This window comes from Leucopleurus acutus (genome assembly GCF_964270905.1).
Source record: "Leucopleurus acutus genome assembly, chromosome: 4".
In the NCBI taxonomy this organism is placed as follows: domain Eukaryota; kingdom Metazoa; phylum Chordata; class Mammalia; order Artiodactyla; family Delphinidae; genus Leucopleurus; species Leucopleurus acutus.
In genome coordinates this window covers 137,532,473-137,559,935 of record NC_139146.1, presented here as the reverse complement: position 1 = coordinate 137,559,935, position 27,463 = coordinate 137,532,473, and the positions used below count along the sequence as shown (strand labels likewise).

Here is a 27,463-nt window from a genome sequence, read left to right as displayed (position 1 = left end):
ACAATAGCAAAGATCAATAAAACTAAATGCTAGTTCTTTGAGGAGATAAACAAAATTGATAAACCATTAGCCAGACTCACCAAGAAAAAGAGAGAGAGGACTCAAATCAATACAATTAGATATGAAAAAGGAGAAGTTAGAACAGACACCTCAGAAATACAAAGCATCCTAAGAGACTACTACAAGCAACTCTATGCCAATAAAATGGACAACCTGGAAGAAATGGACAAATTCTTAGAAAGGTATAACCTTCCAAGACTGAACCAGGAAGAAATAGAAAATATGAACAGACCAATCACAAGTAATGAAATTGAAACTGTGATTAAAAATCGTCCAGCAAACAAAAGTCTAGGACCATATGGCTTCACAGGGGAATTCTATCAAACATTTAGAGAAGAGCTAACACCCATGTTTCTCAAACTCTTCCAAAAAACTGCAGAGGAAGGAACACTCCCAAACTCATTCTATGAGGCCATAATCACCCTGATACCAAAACCAGACAAAGATACTACAATAAAAGAAAATTACAGGGCTTCCCTGGTGGGGCAGTGATTGAGAGTCTGCCTGCCGATGCAGGGGACACGGGTTCGTGCCTCGGTCTGGGAAGATCCCACATGCCGCGGAGTGGCTGGGCCTGTGAGCCATGGCCGCTGAGCCAGCGCGTCCGGAGCCCGTGCTCCGCAATGGGAGAGGCCACAGCAGTTAGAGGCCCGCGTACCATAAAAAAAAAAAAAAAAAAAAAAGAAAATTACAGACCAATATTACTGATGGATATAGATGCAAAAATCCTCAAGAAATACTAGCAAACAGAATCCAACAACACATTAAAAGGATCACACACCATGATCAAGTGGGATTTATCCCAGGGATGCAAGAATTCTTCAACATACGCAAATCAATCAGTGTGATACACCATCTTAACAAATTGAAGAATAAAAACCATATGATCATCTCAATAGATGCAGAAAAAGCTTTTGACAAAATTCAACACCCATTTATGATAAAAACTCTCCATAAAGTGGGCATAGAGGGAAGCTACCTCAACATAATAAAGGCCATATATGACAAACCCACAGCAAACATCATTCTCAGTTGTGAAAAACTGAAAGCATTTCCTCTAAGATCAGGAAAGAGACAAGGATGTCCGCTCTCACCACTATTATTCAACATAGCTTTGGAAGTCCTAGCCACGGCAATCAGAGAAGAAAAAGAAATAAAAGGAATACAAATTGGAAAAGAAGAAGTAAAACTGTCACTGTTTGCAGATGACATGATACTATACATAGAGAATCCTAAAAATGCCACCAGAAGACTACTAGAGCTAATCAGTGAATTTGGTAAAGTTGCAGGATACAAAATTAATGCACAGAAATCTCTTGCATTCCTATACAGTAATGATGAAAAATCTGAAAGAGAAATTATGGAAACACTCCCATTTACCATTGGAACAAAAAGAACAAAATACCTAGGAATAAACCTACCTAGGGGGAAAAAAAAAAAAACCTATGTAGGGAAACAAAAGACCTGTATGCAGAAAACTATAAGACAATGATGAGAGAAATTTAAGATGATACCAACAGATGGAGAGATATACCATGTTCTTGGATTGGAAGAATCAATATTGTGAAAATGACTATACTGCCCAATGCAATCTACAGATTCAATGCAATCCCTATCAAATTGCCAATGGCATTTTTTATGGAACTAGAACAAATCATCTTAAAATTTGTATGGAGACACAAAAGACCCCAAATAGCCAAAGCAGTCTTGAGGGGAAAAAAAACAGAGCTGGAGGAATCAGACTCCCTGACTTCAGTCTACACTACAAAGCTACAGTAATCAAGACAATATGGTACTGGCACAAAAACAGAAACATAGATCAATGGAACAAGATATAAAGCCCAGAGATAAATCCACGCACCTATGGTCAACTAATCTATGACAGAGGAGGCAAAGATATACAGTGGAGAAAAGACAGTCTCTTCAATAAGTGGTGCTGGGAAAACTGGACAGCTACATGTAAAAGAATGAACTTAGAACACTCCATAACACCATACACAAAAATAAACTCAAAATGGATTAGAGACCTAAATGTAAGACTGGACACTATAAAACTCTTAGAGGAAAACTTAGGAAGAACACTCTTTGACATAAATCACAGCAAGATCTTTTTTCATCCACCTCCTGGAGTAATGGAAATAAAAAGAAAAATAAACAAACAGGACCTAATGAAATGTCAAAGCTTTTGCACAGCAAAGGAAACCAAAAACAAGACGAAAAGACAACCCTCAGAATGAGAGAAAATATTCGCAAACGAATCAACGGACAAAGGATTAATCTCCAAAATATATAAACAGCTCCTGCAGCTCAATATTAAATAAACAAACAACCCAATCCAAAAATGGGCAGAAGACCTAACTAGACATTTCTCCAAAGATGACATACAGATGGCCAAGAAGCACATGAAAAGCTGTTCAACATCACTAATTATTAGAGAAATGCAAATCAAAACTACAATGAGGTATCACCTCACACCCGTTAGAATGGGCATCATCAGAAAATGTATGAACAACAAATGCTGGAGAGGGTGTGGAGAAAAGGGAACCCTCTTGCACTGTTGGTGGGAATGTAAATTGATACAGCCACTATGGAGAACAGTATGGAGGTTCCTTTAAAAACTAAAAACAGAATTACCATATGATCCAGCAATCCCACTACTGGGCATATACCCAGAGAAAACCATAATTCAAAAAGACACATACACCCCAATGTTCACTGCAGCACTATTTACAATAGTCAGGTCATGGAAGCAACCTAAATGCCCATCGACAGACGAATGGATAAAGAAGTTGTGGTAGGGCTTTCCTCGTGGCGCAGTGGTTGAGAGTCCACCTGCCGATGCAGGGGACGCGGGTTCGTGCCCCGGTCCAGGAAGATCCCACATGCCGTGGAGCGGCTGGGCCCGTGAGCCATGGTCACTGAGCCTGTGCATCCGGAGCCTGTGCTCCGCAACGGGAGAGGCCACAACAGTGAGAGGCCCACGTACCGCAAAAAAAGAAAAAAGAAGTTGTGGTACATATATACAATGGAATACTACTCAGCCATATAAAGGAATGAAACTGGGTCTTCTTTTTTTTGGTACGTGGGCATCTCACTGTCGTGGCCTCTCCCATTGCGGAGCACAGACTCCGGACGCACAGGCTCAGCGACCATGGCTCACGGGCCCAGCCGCTCCGCTCATGTGGGATCTTCCCGGACCGGGGCACGAATCCGTGTCCCGTGCATCAGCAGGCGGACTCTCAACCACTGCGCCACCTGGGAAGCCCATGGGTCATTTTTTGAGATGTGGATGGATCTGAAGAGTGTCATACAGAGTGAAGTAAGTCAGAAAGAGAAAAACAAATATCATATATTAACGCATGTATATGGAACCTAGAAAAATGGTACTGATGAACCAGTTTGCAGGGCAGAAGCTGAGACACAGATGTAGAGGAGAAACGTGTGGACACCAAGGGGGGAAAACCACGGTGGGGTGGGGATGGTGGGGTGCTGAATTGGGCAATTGGGATTGACATGTATACACTGATGTGTATGAAATTGATGACTAATAAGAACCTGCAGTATAAAAAAACAAACAAAAGAAAACAACTAATACTAAACTTTCTTTGGGTTATTTGTATGGAAATATGTTAATATAAATGTTTCAGACATTACATGAAATTTCTAAAAATCTTATATGTTCTGGTATAATGTTATGTCATAATTCTAGTTATTACTTTAAAATGTATATCTCAGAAATAACTAAATTTCCTTGTCAATTGCATTATTGTGAACTTTCATCAAATCTTTAACCATGGTCATTTTTAAGTCTTTTGTCATTTACAGACAGTTCTGGGTGTACTCTGATGCTTTCACAAAAATGTTCCTATAAAAGGGTTTCATCTTCAAGGAATTCATGGAAAAGACTTTGACAAGTACAGGTTTCTGGTAACTGACTATACTGCTGAACTGAATGAATAAGCATTTTCAGAACTCTAATGGAAAACTGATGAACTCATAAAAGTGCTAACAAAAGATCGATGAAAAAAAATTAATTACATGCAACTGAGTGAACTGATGAGGATGATTATAATTTTTGTGAGTTTCTGTTTGAATAAAAAAAAATCCCACAAGGACTCAGAGGCAAAAAATATACAAATCAATTTTCACTGCAAAGTAAAGGAGCTGTTACAGTGGAGGATTACTGGACTGAATGTCAATATTATGACATTGTATGAGTGTGTTTCGTGTTTGGTAATTGCAATCACTGTTGCTTTTGCTGTGGTCATCCATTTACAATGCTTGCTGTCAGTTTATTTATCTCTTGTAAAAATAAAATACAGTGTGGAAAAAAAAATCCATTATGAAGAGAATGGTCTCATACCATACACAAAAATAGACTCAAAATGGCTTACATACTTAACTATAAGACATGACACCATTAAACTCCTAGAAGAGAACATAGGCAAAACATTCTCTGACATAAATCATACCAATGTTTTCTTAGGTCAGTCTCCCAAGGCAATAGAAATAAAAGCAAAAACAAACAAATGGGACCTAATCAAACTTACAGGCTTCTGCACAGCAAAGGAAACCATAAACAAAATAAGAAGACAACCTATGGACTGGGAGAAAATATTTGCAAATGATGCAACTGACAAGGGATTAATCTCCAAAATTCACAAACAGCTCGTGTGGCTCAATATCAGAAAAAACAAATAACCCCATCTAAAGATGGGCAGAAGATATAAATAAACCTTTTCCAAAGAAGACATACTGATGGCCAACAGGAACGTGAAAAGATGCTCAGCATTACTAATTATTAGAGAAACACAAATCAAAACTGCAAGATACCACCTCACACCAGTCAGAATGGCCATTATTAAAAAGTCTACAAATAACAAATGTTAGAGAGGGTGTGGAGAAAAGGGAACCCTCCTGTACTGTTGGTGGGAATGTAAATCGGTGCAGCCACTATGGAAAAAAGTATGGAGGTTCCTCAAAAAACTGAAAATAGAGTTGCCATATGATACAGCAATCCCACTCCTAGGCATATATCCAGACAAAACTATAATTCAAAAAGACACATGCACCCTTATATTCATAACAGCACTATTCACAATAGCCAAGACACAGAAACAACCTAAATGTCCATCGACAGAAGAATGGATAAAGAAGATGTGGTACATGTATACAATGGAATACTACTCGGCCATAAAAAAGAACAAAATAATTTGTGGCATTTGCCCATTTGTGGCAACATGGATGGACCTAGAGATTGTCATATTAAGTGAAGTAAGTCAAAAAGAGAAAGACAAATACCATATGATATCACTTACATGTGGAATCTAAAATGTAATACAAATGAACTTATCTATGAAACAGAAACAGACTCAACCAGATAGAGTGGTTGCCAAGTAGAGGGGGAAGGGATGGAGTGGAATTTGGGATTAGCAGATGCAAACTACTATATATAGAATGGATAAATAACAAGGTCCTACTGTATAGTACAGGGAACTATATTCAATATCCTGTGATAAACTATAACGGAAAAGAATATTAAAAAAGAATATATATATATGTATAACTGAATCACTTTGCCATACAGCAGAAATTAACACAACATTGTAAATGAACTATATGCTTCAATTTAAAAAAATAAAAATCCATTACGAGTGCAAGATATACCAATAGATTTTAATGCAACGGAGCATAAACAGCTCATCAAAATGGTTTTAGGCTCCACATTGCAACTAACCTTTAAGAAACTACCACTTGTTAAGTTCTAGTGCAGTACCAAAAAATACCTACAATTACCTGAAAAGGCTATTAAGATACTCCTCTCTTTTCCAACTATGTTATCTGTGTGAGGCCAGAATTTCTTCATATATTTCAACAAAAACAATATATTGCAAATTAATTGAAAGTAGAAGAAAATGAGAATCCAGCTGTCTACTAATAAGCAAGACATTAGACATGTAAAACAATCATTATTCTCACTAAATTTTTTATTCTATAAATACATTTACTTTTAATAAAACGACATATATTAACATGTCATGGGTTTAGTATTGTGAGTTGAAATGAATAAATAAAGATTTAAACCTCTGCTTTAATATTTACCCCAAAACAAAAGCACTTTAGGGTCCTCAATAATTTTTAAGAATATGAAGCAGTTGAGTCCAAAAAATTTTGAGCATCACTAATCGAGAAAAGAGAACTCACTTATTTCTTTATATCCATTAATGCTACAAATAGTATTAATGAGAAAACACATCTTCTAACATAGTTTTTCATTTCTGTGCAAATTTTCGCATGAAAAGACAGCTATCCCTAGCTCCCAGTTCCTACAATAACAATTTTATGACCCCAGTCAAAGTAAACCCTAACCCACCTGACAGCGCCTCCGCCTCCAAGGTGCAGCAGTTCTTACCAGGCACGCTTCCCTCTGCACATTCTTTGAGAGGTTAAAGGCTGGTCTGTCTATGATTAGTGTCAGTAAAACCATGTCCTCTGGCAATATTGACAGGTAACATAAAAGCCTTCTTCTACAGCAAGTGATTTTACCTCAGAGAAAATAATGGGCTCTGAGAAAGGTTTCTTGAAAAGACGCCTGAGTAACACATTGACAACCAGAGTGAATATACTATCTCCCTACAAAATCAAAAATATTTTAAACAGCTCAACAAAGTAAGTTACTGTCTAAAAGTAGAAGAGGGTCTAAATATCTAAGAACCTAAATGTGTAAGTCAAGCAGTTTGAATTTAAAAAATTTTTCATTTCCAAACTTTTCTATCTAATGTGGAAGGTTCTATTAGCAAGTCACTAAATTACTTTTTAAATTAGCTTCATGATCTCATTTTTAAAATAGAAGGATTAACTTTAAAAGTACAGGATAGCTGAACACATTTTTTTAGACAAGAGTTAGGAATATCTTAACTAAAGGGCTTAAGAGGTTTGTGACTAAGTAAATACCATATACTTATACTTCTCAAATTTCTTTCTCTGGCAGACCAGACAGATGATGACGTAATGAAGCATTGATTCATAAACTGAGTATTACTTCTCAGCTGTCTATAGTCAAATACTTAAAAAGCTGTCATAGTATCACTACATTTTCAAAAGAATAAGTTTCTTCTTTTTTAAAAAAATAACTTATTTCTAAACATTGGCAAGTGTTAACTGAAATATTTTTCAAATAATTTTCATGCACTTCCAAAGTACACTTTCTAAAACAATTTCATCTCTACTGTCATGCATTTTTAGTGACAACCAACCCCACATTTCTGTCTGCTCTGAAAGTCCTCTAACATGCAGAAATACTGAGAAAACTGGTGCTGGATCTCCACAAAGAGCTCTCCTCAAACAGACCTGCACAAGAAGATGCAAGAGTGGCTCTCCTTGTTGTGACCTAGAAGTCTGCAGACAGCGGCACAACCATAAGTTAACAGATTAAAGTTCACATCAGCATAGTTACCTGATTGATATCTTTGTAGCCAGATGTATATTTCGTGTATCTGACACTAGATAGGATCACTTTTTAACATACCCCTCTTCTATATGACAAAACTATTTTCAGTAATAATAATGAAATAAAATGAATAATGATAGTGGCCAGAAAAAATGCAGACACTGAAAGTTCTCTTGTATTTAACTCCATATGAATAATCACACCGTTTTTTAAGTAAAATAAATGTTAGAGTATAAAAGAGGAAGAAGTACTGGATTCATGAATTTGATTATATTAATTTTTTTTAAAAAGAAACTAACATCTACATATTGGTTTGTTATAGTAATGGATAGTATTTGCTAATTTGAGCCTTAACTTCTCAAAATGTCAAGAACCTTGTCAAGGGCTTCCCTGGTGGCGCAGTGGTTGAGAGTCCGCCTGCCGATGCAGGGGACACGGGTTCGTGCCCCGGTCCGGGAAGATCCCACATGCCACGGAGCGGCTGGGCCCATGAGCCATGGCCGCTGAGCCTGCACGTCCGGAGCCTGTGCTCCGCAACGGGAGAGGCCACAATAGTGAGAGGCCCGCGTACTGCAAAAAAAAAAAAAAAGGAATATAGCCAGATTTGTCAATCTATCCTTGAATAATTGATGGAAAAACACCTTTTATTAATTTTAATTTAGAAATACTCTTTCAAATAAAGCCAAAGATATACAATATTTTGGGAAGGTATTAGATAAAAAGATAAGTCTGCCAGAGATTCATAAAAATTCCTCTTCACATTAAATTCCAAAAAAAGCTTAAGTATCCATGTCCATTTCCTTGAGATCCATTCAAACTGCTTACAAATGCCCCTGGGTTCAAAATTTCTCCACTTCTCAAGTATTTCTTCTGCCAAATCAGAGAAAATGGCTGAATGATAGTGAACACAGATATATGATCCATTGCTTTAGAGCAAATCTCCAGCTCTTGGTGAAAACGGTTGGTATATTCAACATTGCTATTTTGATTTCTTCAGGCAACATAAGATCAGCATCTCCTGTTGTTTCTCCTGGCACTCTTCTTCAAATTTTTATTCTTTTTTTTTTTCTATGTAAATGTCCATTTCATTACTGTTTGTTTTTGAAAAATGAATAGCCTTCAAAATTTCTGTGCACTTATCTTCAAAGACGAGTTTTAAAAGCTTGGAATTTCACTGTACATTGCTCAAAGCATATATATTTGTATCTGATTAACCTCATCTAAAATTCTACACTAAGGAGAGGGAAAAAAAAAAAAAGATAATTCAGACGAGAAAACCCACACTAGCAGAGAACAAAATCTGAGCTGATTCACACATGTCCACATTTGCTTTGGCTCACACAGGACTTCAAAGTTGAGATTAGCTTTTCAAAATTTAGCTTTATGGTGCCATAGCTTCATAATGAGCATTTCTTTTGTCTAGGAAAGACTTTCTGCAGCTTTTTCCAATGATGAGGTGAGATTAAAAAGAATGAATAAAATTTTTCCAAACTTCCAGAAAATGTCACACATGAAGAAATGTTTCCAAAACAGCAAATTCTGCAAGGTTCAAAGAATGATTTTCAGGAAGCAGAAAAAATATATAGGATTAATCTCCTTGATTTTTGTATGAACTCCACTGTGAATACTGGCCACATACGCAGCACTCCTATAGAGTTGACCACAACAGAGGTTTAGAAAACCTCTAAACCTTTAGAAACAACCTCCTGTTGTTTCAAGATATCTTCTGTGAGTACGGAGGCAGTCTTTCCAGAAATAAAAGAATGACTTCTGTATTTCAGTTGTACCACCTTCTCTACAGACCTATATGATTAAGTCACACAGTTGATCTCTGTATGAAGCATCTGGAGTGCTATCAAAAAGATTTCCAAGGTACTTTGGGGTTTTTTAATATCTGCCGCTACTAAAGCATATCACTGATGTCATGTTTTACTTTGATTCTTTAGTTTTAAAACAATTATCAAGTAAAAGAAGAATAAATTTCAACTCTGAAGGTATTAAAATTAGTAAAAGATTTCATATATGAACCCAAATATGCACTTACCAACAAAATATTGCATATCAACACATCATAGTTAACACTTTTCTCTATTTCAAGTTTTTTTAAATAACAAGTTTTTTAGAGCAGTTTAGGGTTCATAGCAAAAGTGAGCGGAAGGTACAAAGACTACCCCCGACCCTACACATGAATATCCACCCTCATCATCAACACCCCCCACCACAGTGGTACATTTGTTACAATCGATGAACCTATACTGACACCTCATAATCACCCTAAGTCCACAGTTTACCTTAGGGTTCACTCACAGTGTTGCACATTCTATGAGTTTGGACAAACATATTATAGCATGTATCCATCACTATGGTATTAGAGTAGTTTCACTGTCCTAAAAATCCTCTGTGCTCTGCCTATTCATCACTCCCTCTTCCTCCCGACCCTCGGCAACTACTGATCTTTTAAATGTCTCCGTAGTTTTGTCTTTTCCAGAATATCACATACTTGGAATCATTTACAGATTGGCTTCTTTCACTTAGTGATATGCATTTAAGGTTCCTCCATGTCTCTTCATGGCTTGATAGCTCATTTCTTTTCAGTGCTGAGTAATATTCTATTGTCTGGATAGACCACAGTTTATTACTTTATCTACTTAAGGACACCTTGGTTGCTTCCAAGTTTTGGCAATTAGAAATAAAGCTGCTATAAACATTTATATGCAAGTTTTTGTGTGGACATAAGTTTCCAACTTCTTTGGGTAAATACTGAGCAGCTTGATTGCTGGATCATATGGTAAGAGTATGTTTAGTTTTGTAAGAAACTACTAAACTATCTTCCGAAGTGACTGACTGTACCATTGGACACGCCCACCAGCAATGAATGACAGCTGCTGTTGCTCTACATCCTCACCAGCATTTGTAATTGTCAGTGTTCCAAAGTCTGTCCATTCTTATAGATGGTAGTGTTATCTCATTGTTGTTTTAATTTGTATTTCCCTGACGACATACGATGTGGGGTATCTTTCCACATGCTTATTTGCTATCTGTATCTCTTCTCTGGTGAGATGTCTGTTAAATGTTTGACCCATTTTTTAATTGGGTTATCTGTTTTCTTATTGTTGAGTTTTAAGAGTTCTTTACGTATTTTGTTTAACAGATGTGTCTCTTGCAAATATTTTCTCCCATCCGTGACTTGTCTTCTCATTCTCTTAACGTTGTCTTTGGCAAAGCAGAAGTCTTTAACTTTAATAAAATCCAGCTTATCAATTATTTCTTTCCATTTAAAATTTTAAGCATAAAAATAAGAACTCCAAGAGGTCACAATGAAGTAACTCAGGTTAAGTTTCTTCTTTTTTATAACTACTGTGCTACTGTTTCTAATCTACTTTTAAATGCAAGAATATGTAATAAGACAGGGACTAGGGACATGAAGTATGCCCAAAACAAGTTTAAACAATTCTAAACTGTTATGAACATACTTTCAAAATGACTGTATGAAGCTAAGTCCCCATGAGCCTGGGGACAACCATATAAAAGTTCTCCAAATTCACTTCCATGTAGAATATAATATTTATTAGAGGGTTAATAATAAAAATATGCTACGTTGAAGCCTACACATATGGTATTAAAACTCAAGTACAATTGCACACATGGGTAAAACAGACCAACAAAAGATTTTGGGGGGAGGAATATTTTATCACTGATGTTGCACAGAATTGCCAGAACATACTACTAATAAAAGACAGGCCACCTGTCGTCTACACACAATGCAACCACTTGCTGCCTACACCCAATGCTAACTGCTCCCATAGCCCACTCTGGGTAAGCCACTGCCTGTAGCCATTTTGGAAATGTTTAACTTTGACAGGGAGAAAGATAAAAGAAAGGTGTACTGAGTTGAGCAGTGTTTCCTCAAAATGTCATGTCATTCAGACACTCAGAATGTGACCTTATTTGGAAATACGGTCTTTGAACATGCAGTTAGTTAAGTTAAAATGAGGTCATATCAAATTAGGGTGGGCCCTAATCCAGTGACTAGTATCCTTATAAGAAAAGCGGAGGGACTTCCCTGGTGGTGCAGTGGTTAAGAATCTGCCTGTCAATGCAGGGGACACCGTGCAATCGCTGGTCCGGGAAGATCCCACATGCCACGGAGTAACTAAGCCCATGAGCCACGACTACTGAGCCTGCGCTCTAGAGCCCGCGAGTCACAACTACTGAAGCCCGCGTGCCTAGAGCCCGTGTTCCGCAACAAGAGAAGCCACCGTAGTGAGAAGCCCATGCACTACAACGAAAAATAGCCCCTGCTCACCGCAACTAGAGAAAAGCCCACACTCAGCAATGAAGACCCAATGCAGCCAAATATAAATAAATTAAATTAAATTATCAAAAAGAAGGAATGATTGATTGATTGATCTGAAGGGGTGATAATGAGATACAGCTAATTGAGAAAAAAAAAAGAAAAGAAAAGCAGAGGCACACACAGGGAAAAGGCCATATGACGACAGAGGCAGAGATTGGAGTGATGCACCCACAAGCCAAGAAATGCCAAGGACTAGCAGTAACTACCAGAAGCCAGAGGAGACAAGGAAGGATCCTTCCCTGAAAACTTCAGAAGGAACACGGCCCTACCAAAACCTTGATTTTGGACTTCCAGCCTTCAAAATTGTGAGAAAATAAATTATTTTTATCTTAAGCTACTCATTTGTTATGGCTGTCCTAGGAAACCTGGGAAATACAGAAGGAAACACACTTCACATCTCTGTGGACCCTCAGTATGGATCAAAAGTACAGAAGTGGTCAGAAATACACCTTGATTATTCTGAATTCCATATTTTTTGGCTATGTGCTTTTAAGGTCTTGAGAGAGCCAAGAGTAGCACTTTGAAAGAGGAAGTGGCACTGGGACCTCTTTCTGCCCTGTGCATATTGCAAAGATGAAACTGGGAACTCAAGAAACAAAGAACAAAGTGAAGTTTTTAAAAAACAAAACAGTAAAGGAAATCTCCGTTATTTTTCTAATTGTAATAGCTAGGGGCAATCTTTTACCTCTTCTGGCTTGGGAACTGTGCAATATAATTTCTGACTGTGGAATACATATGATTACATTTTTTTCTTTCCCTACAGTAATTTAATTGGAGAATCTTGATGCCAGGTCAAATATAAACAGCAACTACCTTCTCTTGCTTTCAGCAAAAAGATTTACCTTATATAGGGAATACTTGGAAGAGTCTTACAAAGTAAGTTGTGCTAAAGTGAAATATCAACTAAGTGATTTCCTAGTTTTCCAGAAAGGTAAACCATAACAGTCATTCCAAAATATTTATTATGCCTTTAACACACATACTACCTAGGCAATTCAATACAATCAATTAGTAGAATACAAATATTCAATCAGAGCAGAAAATGGCAAAAACAGTCATGGGGAGGAGTTTCTTTTTTATTCCATTTACCCAGAGTAGCCTCTCCCACTACCATTTAGACACAAAACTTTCTTTTGTGTTAAAAAATCAAGTTGGTTTCCTAAACTGATAAAGCCAACTCTCCCAGACTCACATTCTAAGGTCCCTCTTGAAATAACTTGCTTGACAGACTTTATAATATCCCAACATTTGCTTTTATTTTTTAATTAATTTTTTTTTTTTTTTTTGCGGTACGCGGGCCTCTCACTGTTGTGGGCTCTCCCGTTGCGGAGCACAGGCTCCGGATGCACAGGCTCAGCAGCCATGGCTCACGGGCCCAGCCGCTCCGCGGCATGTGGGATCTTCCCAGACCGGGGCATGAACCCGTGTCCCCTGCATCGGCAGGCGGACTCTTAACCACTGCGCCACCAGGGAAGCCCTAATTTATTTATTTTTGAAGTACTCATTAATTATCTCCCCTCATACTTAAACCATTTGCTCCGAAGTTACTCCTTTTAACAACACCAACAAAAATCTCAGTCATCAAGATATTCTTTCCCGTCCAAAAGAAATAGAGTCAGCACTTTCCCTTCCCCACATCACCTGCATTCTTTTTATGACCCAGTACATCTCTGCCTGCATGGGCTGCAACCAAAATCTGTAACTTCCCCAAGGCATTCCATCGGAGACTGTGCTGTCGTCTTCTGACGTGCCCAGTAAACAAAAGATTAAAACGCATACGTCTAACGTCGATGGAAGACAGGCAAGAAAGATATAAACCTAGTAATATGGATTTCAGTGAGATACTTTAAAAACAGAAATATTTTTGCATAAAGCAAGCCCAGGATAACAATGAAACCATCAGGAAACATGAGCAGTAGAGAGCAGATAGGGAGAGGCCAGTGATGAGGGTACTCTGACACAGTACCGAGTGTTAGCGAACATGGGAGCGTGTAGAGTAAAGGTGAAATACAAACACTTTAGAAAACAATTTAGCATCCTCTGTAAAAGCTGAACCCATGCCTACCCTATGATCCAGCAATCCCACTCCAGCAGGAACGCTGTTGGGGGCATATGGTGCTCCGAGTGTCATACGATAAAGTTCATAGCAGCATTATCCGGGAAAGCCAAAACTGGAAACTCCCCAAATTCAACAGCAGAATGTGTAATACAATGAAACAGTACAAAGCAATGTAAGTAAACAAACTACAGCTACACACCACAACATATCTAAATGTCACAAATATAATGTTGAGCCAAGTTAGCCAGTCATAAAAGAATATAAACTATGTGGTTCTATGTACATAAAATTTAAAAACAGGCAAAAATAGAATATAGTGTTATAAGTCAGGACAGTGGATCTTCGGGAAGGAAAGGGGGCAGTGATTGGGGAGGCTCGCACAGAGTGGGGAAGCTCTGAGGTGCTAGTAATGCTCCTGTTTCTGGATCAGGATGACAGTCACGTGAGTGTTCATTTTCTGATCATTCGTTAAGTGTTCCATTTATGTTCTGGTTTTTTTCTCTTGTGTGTTATACTACACAATAAATAAATAAAAAGAAACCCCAGTCTGACACATTCCCACCAACTAAAGGCTGGAAAGAAATCAAACTGAGAGATTCCTGCCAGGAAACAGACAATGACGGCACATAGCAGTCGAATTTCTTCCTTGCTGAAACACTGGCAGGTCTGAAAACATTAAGAAATTCGGGACTGCCAAGAAACTGAATTCCCTGGAAGACCTACCCTGGATGGAAACAAAGTGAATTAGGTATCAGCTCTCTTACCAAATTTGGCAATAACCTATACTTTTAATCTAAATTTCAAAAGCAAACATTGATTCCTGAAACTTGCATAACAGCTCAAATTTTTAAAGCATCCTGGTTTCCTCTTTTGAGCAATCATGGAAGTGCAGGGAGGCACAGAGATCATTCAATCCAACCTCTACCATCCCAGTCAAGTGGACAAATAGACAAACACTCTATTTAGAGTTCCCACTGCAAATGAATTCTGAGATGTTCCTCAGTTACCTGTTCTAGAATAAACAACCTTGACTAGGGCATAGCCTCTCCTGAGAGTAACCTTGATCTTATATGCTCCACTTCAAGCTCTCGTCCTGCCCCACACCTAAATGAAAAAATACCATAGGGCTTCCCTGGTGGCGCAGTGGTTGAGAGTCCGCCTGCCGATGCTAGGGGACGCAGGTTCGTGCCCCGGTCTGGGAAGATCCTACATGCCGCGGAGCGGCTGGGCCCGTGAGCCATGGCCGCTGGGCCTAAGCTTCCAGAGCCTGTGCTCCGCAACGGGAGAGGCCACAACAGTGAGAGGCCCGCGTACCGCAAAAAAAAAAAAAAACACAGTAGGAGAATATTTATAAATAAAATAATGTGCAAAGTCTGGTCCATTAAAAAATATAAACATACACATACCAGAAGCTTTTGAATGAATATAACTATTACTACTAATTATCTCTGAGTGGTGGGGTTGCAGAAGTTTGTTTTCTTATTTTCCTACAAAGATCTGTATTGCTATTTTAACAAGAAATATACTTTTTTTCACAAATATCTTAAAGTATTTGCTTACCTTAGCTGATTTTTCAAAACTTAAGCCTCCATCCAGCTTAAAAAGAACTGTCATGTTGTACCCAGTCTGGTTTCCATGTCCATGAGGCCACCAAGTTTCTATAGTAACACTCTTTAAAAAAAATAATATATCAGTCTAAGTGATCTGTGGCATATTTTCAGCAAAATAATATAGTAATTCAGAGCATCACATCAATTTCTCATAGACAAGCACAGAGCAATATAAATCTCCCTCCTTGTATTATGCCAAATTATACCAATCCATAGATAATATTTAAAAATCAACATGCTAGGAGTTTAGCATGGATTAATATACCAGAAGGGAAGGGAAATAACAAAATAACATGGGCATTCAGAAAAACAGCGCTTCCCATTGCAACACTCAGCTAACATGTATTCTACATTCTTAATTTAGAATTGGACTTTGAGGTTAATTCTTCTTTCAAGCCCAGAACTAGAAAAGCGTGTGAGTTCTTACTTTATCTGAACAGTTACTGAATGCTGATTTGCTCTATCCTTTTCAGCTCACAATTGTCAATTAGAGGAATAAGAAAAGGTAAAATACAGTTCACTTCTACTTATGAAAGATCATAAGTTTAGAATTAGAATCCTGTATGTAGAGTAAGTACCAATATTCAAAATAGTTTACAAATACCAAAAATAATCACAGCATTGAAGTATGATGCTTAGAATGTATTTTGGATTTAGGATACTCCAAATACTGCAAAAAAATTAAAATATAACACACCTGACTTTTTGAGAGGAGAGGATGCCAAATTAATCACGTAACCTCTGTTTTCTTAATCTTAAAATTTGGGAAAATCATTCCTTAGCTTGCACACACACAAAATATATAACCGATTAAAAGTAAAGAAAAAAATGGAAAAAGTGCACTTTTCTTTAATACTCAGGTCCTTTTTTCTAAGCATTTCTTTTGAACAACACTGCTTTTCATCTTAGTGCTTCTCAGGAAGTACCATCATTCACCTTGTCAATTTTCACAAAGAGTTTAACAATCCTTTCCCCATGATGAAGTTCAACACTGTTTGTCTGTTGTATTTTTAATTCAGGGATGGCTATAATCGCTTGACCCAAAACTGGCTTTGAACTGATAACATCAAAAGAAGACTCTATTTCAAGACTCCACTCCTGGATATTATTATCTAAGGTACAAAGAGAAAAAGAAAAAATACATATATATTATGTAGGATTCACTGAAAAAAAGGCCAACGCAGCTTCTAAACTATAAGTGCTCCACAAATGCAATCCTGATCAAAAGTTCAGTGAAAATTCCCTTTTAATGTTTAGAGTTTAATCCTTAATTCCGAAGAAGAATAACCAAAATTATATTTTTATATATACTTCTACTCTAAAAATGCTACAATCATAAGTCACAAAAACTTTATAAATATGGCACAAATAGAAAATTACAAATGAAAAGATAACATAAATCTTCCAAGATTTATCAGTCTTGATTTATCAAACATACTTGCTTGTTCCTTTTTATAAAGTAAAAATACTGAGGGTTTTTAAGCCATATAATAAGTTAGAAACTTAGGTGTATTAGAATTAATCCAATGTGGAAAAAATAAAGATGCATTTTAAATGTAATTATTTATCCAATAAATGTGTACTGAGAATCATCTAAGTGCCATGTTCTTTGCTAAGTGATGGGACTTAAACAGTCACCAGGGTAAATAAACATGGCCCCTGCCCTCATGAGCTAAGGGTCTAATGGGATGTGGACAAGTACAAACGTGTGATAATACTAGGATAGGAGAATTAAAGGTTGTTTAGAAAAATATTCATATTCCCTTTACCACATTTTTATTGTTCTTAAACAGAAGCACACACTCCAATCTGATCCAAAGCTGTTTATTTTCTAAAACATCCCTAAATCTTTGACAGCTACCTCACCTTTAACTCGAAATCATATTCCCTCTGGTTTCCCTCACTATCTCTTATTTCAAGAAATAATAATAGATAACATTTACCAACATCTTACTACGATCCAGGCATTGTTTTATGCTCTCAACAAGTATTAACTTATTTAAGCATCACACCATTGCTATAAGGTAAATTCCACTACTATCATCATTTTATAAATGAGAAAACTGAGACAGAGAAATTAAGTAACTTGCCCAAGATCACACAGCTAGTAAGTGGCAGATGTGAACCAAGACAGTCTAAAACTAGAGACCTCTAAAACATTTAACCTCTAAATTCTGCCAACTCAATCCAAATAATTTCTGCCAAACCACATCTTAGTGGTGCTCAGGAGTTTTACAGTGGGGAGAGGATCTTATTATATAGGAGAACATTTAATGATGTCAAGCTATGCTAGACATCAAATATGTCCTTTGGCTGAGTCTTTGACCAAAACAGCACAGATTCACAAAACTGGTGAACTAGAAGTATGCTGACAGATCACCTGGTCTACTTTCCGATGTGTTTGATTCCCTCTAGACCACAGGCTAGCAAACTATGTCCTTGGGCCAAATCTGGACCACCTCCTATTTTTGTAAATAAAATTTTATTGGAACACAGCTACTATGGACTGAATTGTATCATTCCCCCCAAAATTCATATGTTGAAGCCCTAACCCCTAATGTGATTCTATCTGGAGAGAGGGTTTTTTTAGGAGGTAATTAGGTTAAATGAGTTCATAAGGGTGGGGTCCTATTCTGATAGGAGAGTAGCCTTATAAGAAGAGGAAGAGATCCATTTCTTTCTTTCTCTCTCTCTCCCCGCACACCCCCTCAGCCCCCAACCACGTGAGAACACAACTAGAAAGTTGGCCATCTACAAGCCAGGAAGCAGGCCCTCAACACAAAGCAAATCAGCCAGCACCTTCATCTTGGACTTCCCAGCTTCCAGCACTGTGAGAAGTCAATTTCTGTGGCTGAAGCCGACCAGCCTTTGGTATTTCATCATGGCAGCCCAGCAGGCCAGAGAGCAGCCATGCCCACATTTTACGTATTGTCTTCGGTCGCCTTCATGCTACAAAGGCAGAGTTGAGTAACTGCAACAAAGGCCATATGGCCCAAAAAGCGAAAATGCTCACTAGCTGACCCTTTACAGAAAAAGTTTGCTGATCTCTACCCTAATATATTTCCCTCGAAAGGCCATTCTAATCTGTCTTTAATATCTTTAATATAATGACAAAAACCTCTGCCTCCCTTTCTGCTAGCCTTGACTATTGGAAAGTCATCCTCTACACTGATGTGAAATACACTTTTCTTTCATTTCCACCTAGAGATTTTAGTTCTGCCCTCTAGGCCTCTCCTACCAACCAATAACCAAGTTCAAGCACGCTCCCTGGGACTTCCCTGGTGGTCCAGTGGTTAAGATTCCGCCTTCCAAACCACGGGTTTGATTCCGCCTTCCAAACCACGGGTTTGATCCCTGGTCAGGGAACTAAGATCCCACATGCCGCGCAGCGTAGCCAAAATTTTTTTTAAAAAGGCAGGCTCCTTGGCCATTTCCTATCACTTCTTCAGCAGAGAATCAGCTGCTTGTAAGGGCCTCCAGAAGGAAGACAAACAGAGTAATTCCCAAAGGTTACTGGCAAAATTGTCCAGTTTCTATTGCTTCTAACATGGAAGGTTCTAAAGTAAATCGGCACCCCTCTGGAGCTCATCCTGTTAACGCCCTCGGGTGCCACTAAATGAAAAAACTAAAGCTGAGGAATTAAAAACCCAGCATGAGGATTTACAAGCCTATCGTGTCATTACCAAATACCCTACAACAACATATTTTGCACTCTTTTCTTCTTCCAAATGAAGTACAACCCTTCCTTCCAGGAGGAGAATTCCATGGAGAATTTCAGTAGTTTAGGTTCACAGAGCATACTGAGAGTCTTAAATAATAATTTTCCTGGTATTACCTGGTCACTTCTTTTCACTGGCTAATTTTAAAATGTATAATCTTATTTCTAGTGAAGGAGAGCGCCCCCTTATAAATCAAGACCCATTTCTAGAATGGAGCTTCCCAGCATATCTCTTCCAGCACTAACAAGTTATCCTTTCCTAAAGAATACCTATCACCCCCAGCTCTCCGGAAGTGGAATGCAAGATCGTTTCAAAAATGGACCAAGTACCGGGGATGGGATAAGAAAGAAGAAAGTTTACGAAATGACTTAAAATCCCCCCCCAGGTCACCCTCTCAATGACACCAAGTTTTGCATCCTTCCTCACCCTGACTAATCAACCCTGGACCCAAACAGGACAGGAACTCCTTATCAAAACAGGGTGGAGAGCAAGCTGATGAGCTCTCTCTACAACTTGAGGCTTTCCCTGGCCTGGAGCCTCAGTGATGTCCTAGCTGATGCCCTGCTCCCTGCAGAAGACACTACAGTCTATAGTTTGTTCCATTTAACCTCAACCAGGTGGGCAACCCAGGGCATGGCAGAGAACGTGGTTCTGGCCATTGACTCATTTTCAGATTCTTCCAAAGCTGATTCAGTGAGGTTTCTTCAAAAACAAACAAACAAATCACCATGAGTTTGACTCGGATGGGAATTTGTAGAAAGGGTAACCAGCCTCACAGCCCAGATGAACGTGTGCTGCTTCTCCATGCAAACAATCTTCAGGAAAAACTCCAATTTGTGTAGATGTGGCCAATACATTTAACCTTTTCTTCTGTTTTAAATTTATTTGGCTATGTCGGGTCTTTGTTGCGGCACACGGGATCTTCGTTGCAATGTGCGGGATCTTTTGTTGCGGCATGTGGGGTTCTCTCTAGTTGTGGCATGCAGGCTCTACAGCACACGGGCTCGGTAGTTGCAGCACAGGGGCTTAGTTGCCCCGTGGCATGTGGGATCCCTACCAGGGATCAAACCCGCGTCCCCTGCATTGGAAGGTGGATTCTTAACCACTGGACCACCAGGGAAGTCCCAGTACATTAACTTTTAAAACCTTCTAAAATGTGCCAGCTCCTTTTATAGTCCCATATAGTCCACTTCTTTGTCAAGATGTGGTCAGGATAAAAATTTTAAAAAAACCAAAAAACAGCTTTATTCAGTTGTCTAAGAGAAAAAAAAAGTATAGGAAGACATGGAGGTAGAAAAATAAGAAGACGGATGAATTACATTAATTCAAGTGTGTCCATAACTACAGAAAGAGTTACTCTCAAACTACACCTTAAGCCTTGCTTTAACTGATTGTAATTAAGCCTCAAATATCTGTACCTTCATTTAATCATATACCTAGCTTCAAAAAACACTGGTTCTTCCACACTTATACCCTCACTAGGCTGTAATGAGTGCTGTAATTTACAAACACAGGGAAAGAACTGTAGAATGTTAGAGGCAAAAGAAACTTGGCCATCTCCTAGTTACTTTGCAGTTGTGGTATTTGAGGCCTTGACTGCAGAACTAGCTCAAAGCTCCCGAGCCAGTGGACAGGACAAGGGCCCAGGTTTCCTAACTCCAGTGCTCTCTACCTTCCACTCATCTCCCACAGAGGCGCCTATCAAAAAGAAAGACACTAGCAGGTGCGCACAGATTGAAATTTGCATATGAATAATGAGGAAGACCAAAAGCAAAGGTGCTTTTTGTCCTTCAGAATCCTAAGTCCTAACAGCAAATACGTATAATGTGAAACAAAGCACTTGAAGGGACTGTAGCCATAAAATATTAGCCTCTTAATATGAGCGTCTTTCTAAAAAAGAAAAAACACTGAAATCTACAAACATAAAGAATGTGTCTGACCTTCCACTAAATGCATAATTACATGGTGCCACAGTTCCTCCATTTGTCAAAACACTATCTTTGTAACCTAAACTACCTGACAAAGGCATGACAACAGTTATGTGAGCATTTCTGCCAAACAGTGGAAATACATTTCTTGAATAATTACTGTCTGTGAAACTTGACAGGCACTATAAATTATACCCCAATCACAAAGAGCAAAGATGTTGAATCTACTTAAAGAAACAAAATATACCCGAAGGTCACAGTTAAGAATACAGGATGGGGCTTCCCTGGTGGCGCACTGGTTGAGAGTCTGCCTGCCGATGCAGTGGACTCGGGTTCGTGCCCCGGTCTGGGAAGATCCCACATGCCGCGGAGAGGCTGGGCCCGTGAGCCATCGCCGCTGAGCCTGCGCGTCCGGAGCCTGTGCTCCGCAACGGAAGAGGCCACAACAGTGAGAGGCTCGCGTACCGCAAAAAAAAAAAAAGAATACAGGATGGCATTTGGAAGGGCTAAGAACCAGCAGGGACATGGAAGCACACTCAGGTCAGCATCGGATGGATCTGCAATCGTTGGTGGACGGCTCATGTAAGATGTAAAAGATGCTTCCTCTCACTGGGGGGCAAGCTATTCAAACATGGCTGCCCTGATTAGCCCTACTGAGCGCCTACCAGCTCCTCCTCCTACCTGCTCGCTTCATCTTGCATCTTTCATAGGTGATGCAAAGCTGCAATGAAGAGATAGCCTTGTGCATCTGAAGGAACAGCAATGACAACGAGCCACAGAATGCTGAAATTCAAACATAGGATACATCCCCATGCTCCTGCCAGAATTAGAGGACAGACTACAGTAGCTGCTTTTCAAAGAGCTAACAGCTTGCATTAGCCAGAAAAGCAGGCTTATAGTTAGTTACAACAGCTGTTTTCCCCTTCTTTCCCAAGCAGCAAGATCTCCTTGCCTATTCAGCAGGACAAAATCCTCAAAGATGAAATCAAAACAAAACAGACACAAAGCAAAATCCCGCCACCCACCCCCCCACCAAACAACATAAATTGGTAAGTTCTAGAGAAAAAAAAAATCGACTTACACAACAAGGCAGCTACTCAGAGATTATTCAAGCAACCTACCTACCCATAAATATATTTTCGAGGGTGAATACCATCATTTTATGGGTAATGAAAAAGTGATTCAAAATGAATGTAAGAAAAAAGTGAATGCATGCTTGCATTCAAAAAGGAATGCAATAAACAAGGCACTGAGCAAGACTGACAAATCTTTGCTACGTTGTAATATTATATTCTCTATATTAAGCTGTAAGCAAAGGGCAGCAATGACCTTCAGTAAAGGCCACTGTTGGGCAGGCTAGGGTCTAGCTAGGAGCTAGGCCCACTCTTCCAACTCAAAGGCTATGTCTTCAAGAATGAAGAGACGGGGTGCTTTAGGCTAAGGCCGCAAGTAAATGTATGATACGGTCGGGAAGGCAGCATCTCTGAGGAACGGAATTGCCCAAGCACAGGTCAAAGACCCACAGCTCACCTCAGCTCAACAGGAAGATATACATGTTGAAAAACATCTCTATTTTATTTCTTTCTAACTGTGGTAACAGAAGATTAAACAATGCAGTGTTTCATCAGAACATACTTATTATATATTTGGACTTAATATGTCTATGTAACCTTAAGAAAAGTTCATAAAACTAGACAACCATCCCTCCCTAACAAATTTTAGGGCCTAACATGAACAATTTACATCAGATTACAAATATGAAAGACTTAGCATGGAGATGATCAATAAATGAATATATGTCTATCACTCTCTCTCACACACACACATACAGACATTCAAATAAATATTTTCTAATGACGTTTTAGAGAAAGTCACATCAATAAGTTGGTATCTCTCAAAACCCAGATAAATGGCAAGAGCCTAAGAGATAATGAGAGTAACTCTTGTTTCCCTTTGACCTCAGTATTTTTTCCAAATATAAATTTGCTTTTATTACCTTAAATATTAAGAATATGTGAAAATCATTTAGGAAGCTGAGGTTAGGGCAAAATCAAACAAATGACCAAAGGATATTCAAAAGTATAAAAGTTTAGAAACCACTATGCTAAGGATTAAGAATGCAGAAAAGAAAAAAATATATATATATATATATACATAAAGCAAATTAATTCACAAAAATTTCCAGTTAGTTTTTAAAAGTGTAACAGCCTTTTTTCTGTCATATTTTATACAATTAAATTGGGGAACTATGGTTGGTCATTTGATCTTTGGGGTTAAACTCACTAATTTTAAATTAAGAAATAAATTAAACATTTGGAAAAGCAAAAACGTTATTTTCTTCTAGCCTCAATAGGCAGAAAGCAGAAAGTGCTACAAAGTCAAAGTAGTTTAGCCTTTCATAATAAGCTGGCTGAAATTACTAGATACTAGATTAGTTTAACTGCTTTCTTCCCTTATTATAGAGACAATATAGGCTCAATATAAAAATTTAGAAGAATAAAATACAAACTATCTGTAGTACTATTATACAGAGATTAGCCACTGCTTGCATTAGTTTTGACTAACCTCATTTCACACTTAAATTTTAAAAATGAATACAGTATTTGATTTAAAATAAAAATTACATGTATCTACTTTTGATTATGAACTAATCCTTTTAAAAGATGTTTAGTAACTCTCAATGCCTGCCTCAAACTGTGTACCAAATAAATGCAAAAAGTATCCAGAATATATTAGTTTATTCTCTATTATTTTCAACTTCTAAGTTTCTATTGATTTCAGTAATGATTGTTATCTTCCAAATACAAACTGAAAAAAGAAATTCTGAAAAAATCCTAAAGGAAGTTCCTCTCCTAATGCTTTCATAAGTTTATGCTTCAATTTTCTCTATTACATCAAGTAACCAAACTGAAATCTATAAAATTAATCAAAAATATAAGAATTACTGCTTAATATGCACAGAACACATCTTCTGAACAGGAAAGATATTCTTCCCTATGTTAAGTACAAAATATATTGTAGTCATAAAACATCAAAAATGTAGTTGATATGGATAACTGATTACACTGAGTCTAAATTAAATTTTAAGCATCACTTAAATTGATTTAATTCAAATAAAATTCGCTCAGTCATTAATGGTGAATAAACTGAACCCTAATGACTCATACTCAGGAAGAAATGTTTAGCTTCATATTCAAAACTTTAAATTAAACTAGAGCAGTGTTATTCAAATTTTTTCAGATATCAGGATACCTGGAACTCACAGCACTTTTTGCTAACCACCTAAAACACTGATTAAACTTCAAAACTATTAAATAAATAACTTTTGGCAAAATCAAACCCCTTCTTACAGTAGGTTATATTATATACACCTGAGAAAAATTACGGGTGGGGATGGGGGGGAGTGACCCATTATGTATTTGATTTCATAGCAAGGCTCAATTCGGGTTGAGCCTCTGAAGAAAAGTTTGAGAAACACTAAACTAGAAAGCTCTAAACAGCCACATTTATATGTGCAATTTACAATAGACCTTCCAATGCCTTTTAAGCATTTAAAAATGCCAGCAGCGGGCTTCCCTGGTGGCGCAGTGGTTGAGAATCTGCCTGCCAATGCAGGGGACACGGGTTCGAGCCCTGGTCTGGAAAGATCTCACATGCCGCGGAGCAACTAGGCCCGTGAGCCACAACTACTGAGCCTGCGCGTCTGGAGCCTGTGCTCTGCAACAAGAGAGGCCGCGATAGTGAGAGGCCCACGCACCGCGATGAAGAGTGGCCCCTGCTTGCCGCAGCTAGAGAAAGCCCTCGCACAGAAACGAAGACCCAACACAGCCAAAAATAAATAAATAAATTTATTTAAAAAAAAAAAAAGCCAGCAGCACCTAATAACTTCCTCAGTTATCAACCGTCTCTGATATGCTTTTGTCTTCTGCCTTTAGAAAACACAGATCTGGCTCCATCGAAGAGCAATCTAGGGTCACCAGGGCCCTAAAGACAACAGAACTCTTGTATGGACACACCACATACTTGCTTACAGACTTCATCTAGTTAGGCCTGCATGGAACTGGACTGAGCATCATGAGTTATCATTTAAAATCCCATTTGCCTCCACCTTCGCCCTGATTTCCCTAACTTCTCAAATCCTTTGATCTCTGGTTTTCTGAACTACTGGGGCTGCCATCCCAAAGACTATGAGACAATCTAGTTTGGCTTGATAATTGTTTATATCTCCCCACCCCACCTCAACCAACTTGCAGGGATGAGTAAACACATTATACTTCTTGTCTATGCCTAATACACACAGTACTGGGCAAAGAACTCAACAAATATTTGACCAGTTTTTAACCAATTCATTGACATCTGTGAGATTTCTGAGGTTTTCTTTAATGCTCCTTTCAACTGAAAAAGTAGTATTCTTTACCTTATAAGAGCTTCTTTAATGCCTTGTCTGTCTTCCAGTTTATTTTCAACTCTTAACAAGGCTGGTATGTCATGGCCTTCAGAGGAGAAAATGTGCAGTGACAGAAAGTCAGCCCAATGATTTAAGCAAACCAAGAACTCAGCACCATGGAGTTTTGAAAGTGACTACAGGGGCAGCAAAAAGGAGTGCAAGCCAGCAGCCCAAATTCTTTTAAGAAACAGCTTGGGAGAACAGAGCTTCCTTCCTTCCCTCCCTTCCTCTTTCCCTTCTTTTCTTTCTTTCATTCCTCCTCTCATTTTTTATTTTTCAGAATATGTTAAAAGGTAGGTACCCACCTACTTAACTGCTTTATACAGTAAATTTTCCTGACAGGGACTTCCTTGGTGGCGCAGTGGTTAAGAATCCGCCTGCCAATGCAGGGGACACGGGTTCATGCCCTGGTCCAGGGAGATCCCACATGCCGTGGAGCAACTAAGCCCGTGCGCCACAACTACTGAAGCCTGCGCGCCTAGAGCCCGTGCTCCGCAACAAGAGAAGCCACGGCAATGAGAAGCCGGCGCACCACAACATAGAGCAGCCCCCGCTCGCCACAACTAGAGAAAGCCCGCGCACAGCAACAAAGACCCAACACAGCCAAAAATAAATTAATTAATTAATTTTTTAAAAATTTTCATGACAAATCAGTTTGTACATATTTTTCACTTTTCTAAATTTAATGTGCCATAACTTTTTTTTTTAAATAAGTCTCTGAAAAGTACAGTTGTCCCTCGGTATCCACAGCAGATTGCTTCCAGGACCTGCTGGAGATACCAAAATCCACTGATGCTCCAGGTCAGCCCTCCACATCCACAGTTCTGAATCGATGGATTCGACAGACCTCGGATCATGTAGTACTGTAGTATTTGTTGAAAAAAATCCACACATAAGTGGACCTGCACAGTTCAAACCCATGTTGTTCAAGGGCCAACTGTATATATATTCAAATTATAAACCCAATTTTTATAACATAGAGGAGGCTCAAAAAAGAAAAACAAGAAATCACAGCTCTTAGCTTACCATATATGGGGGTAAATGTGAAGTAGTTCAGATGACAAATATTATAGGCTTCAATTCTAACATCTTTCCAGATGCCCTGGGTAGGAAAGGAAGGCCCCCAGTCCCAACTAAAGGAACACTGTGCCTGCAATTTTAAGGGAAAAAAAGAAGATCGATTCTAATTACCATGAAACTTAAACATTATGAAAACCTTTTTCTTTTAAAATATTATGTACATGTGTACTAGTTTGCTAGGGCTGCCGTAACAAAATACCAAAAACTGGGTGACTTAAACAATAGAAATTAACTTTCGCATAGCTCTGGAGGCTGGGAAGTCCAAGATCAAGGTGTTGGCAGGTTTGGTTTCCTGGGCTTACAGATGGCCACCTTCTCACTGTGCCCTCACATAGCCTTTTGTATACACACACACAAACACACACACACACGCCCCTAGTGTCTCCCTCTCTTGTCCAAATTTCCTCTTCTTATAAGGACATCAACCATACTGGATCAGCAGTAATCCTAACGGTCTCATTTAACTGAATCACCTCTTTAAAGACCTCATCTCCAAATAGAGTGACATTTTGACCTTACTGAGGGTTAGGACTTTAATATACAAATTTGGGGGGCACAGAATTAAGTCCATAATAGCGTGTGTGTGTCCCATATACAGCATCTAAAATGACCCAAAATGATCCTCTCCTGGTATTCAGGTCCTTGTGTAATCCCCTCCCCTTGAGTACAGATTAGACCTAATGAATCACTTCTAACCAACAGAATACAACAGCAATGAGAGCACGTCCAAAATTAGGTTATAAAAGAGTGCAC

The 27,463-nt window shown here is 38.5% G+C and overlaps 1 protein-coding gene across 2 annotated transcripts in view; it reads right to left on the bottom strand.

Moving 5' to 3' along the window:
* MANBA (mannosidase beta) overlaps nucleotides 1–27,463 on the bottom strand; it is a 113,348-nt gene that overhangs the window by 73,649 nt on the left and 12,236 nt on the right. For both annotated transcript variants that reach the window (XM_082837659.1, XM_082837660.1), the window contains exons 5-7: nucleotides 26,657–26,780; nucleotides 16,473–16,648; nucleotides 15,487–15,597 (exon numbers count right to left, since the gene is read on the bottom strand). In XM_082837659.1, coding sequence (XP_082693785.1) covers nucleotides 15,487–15,597; nucleotides 16,473–16,648; nucleotides 26,657–26,780 — 411 coding nt within the window. The remainder of the gene's footprint in view (nucleotides 1–15,486; nucleotides 15,598–16,472; nucleotides 16,649–26,656; nucleotides 26,781–27,463) is intronic.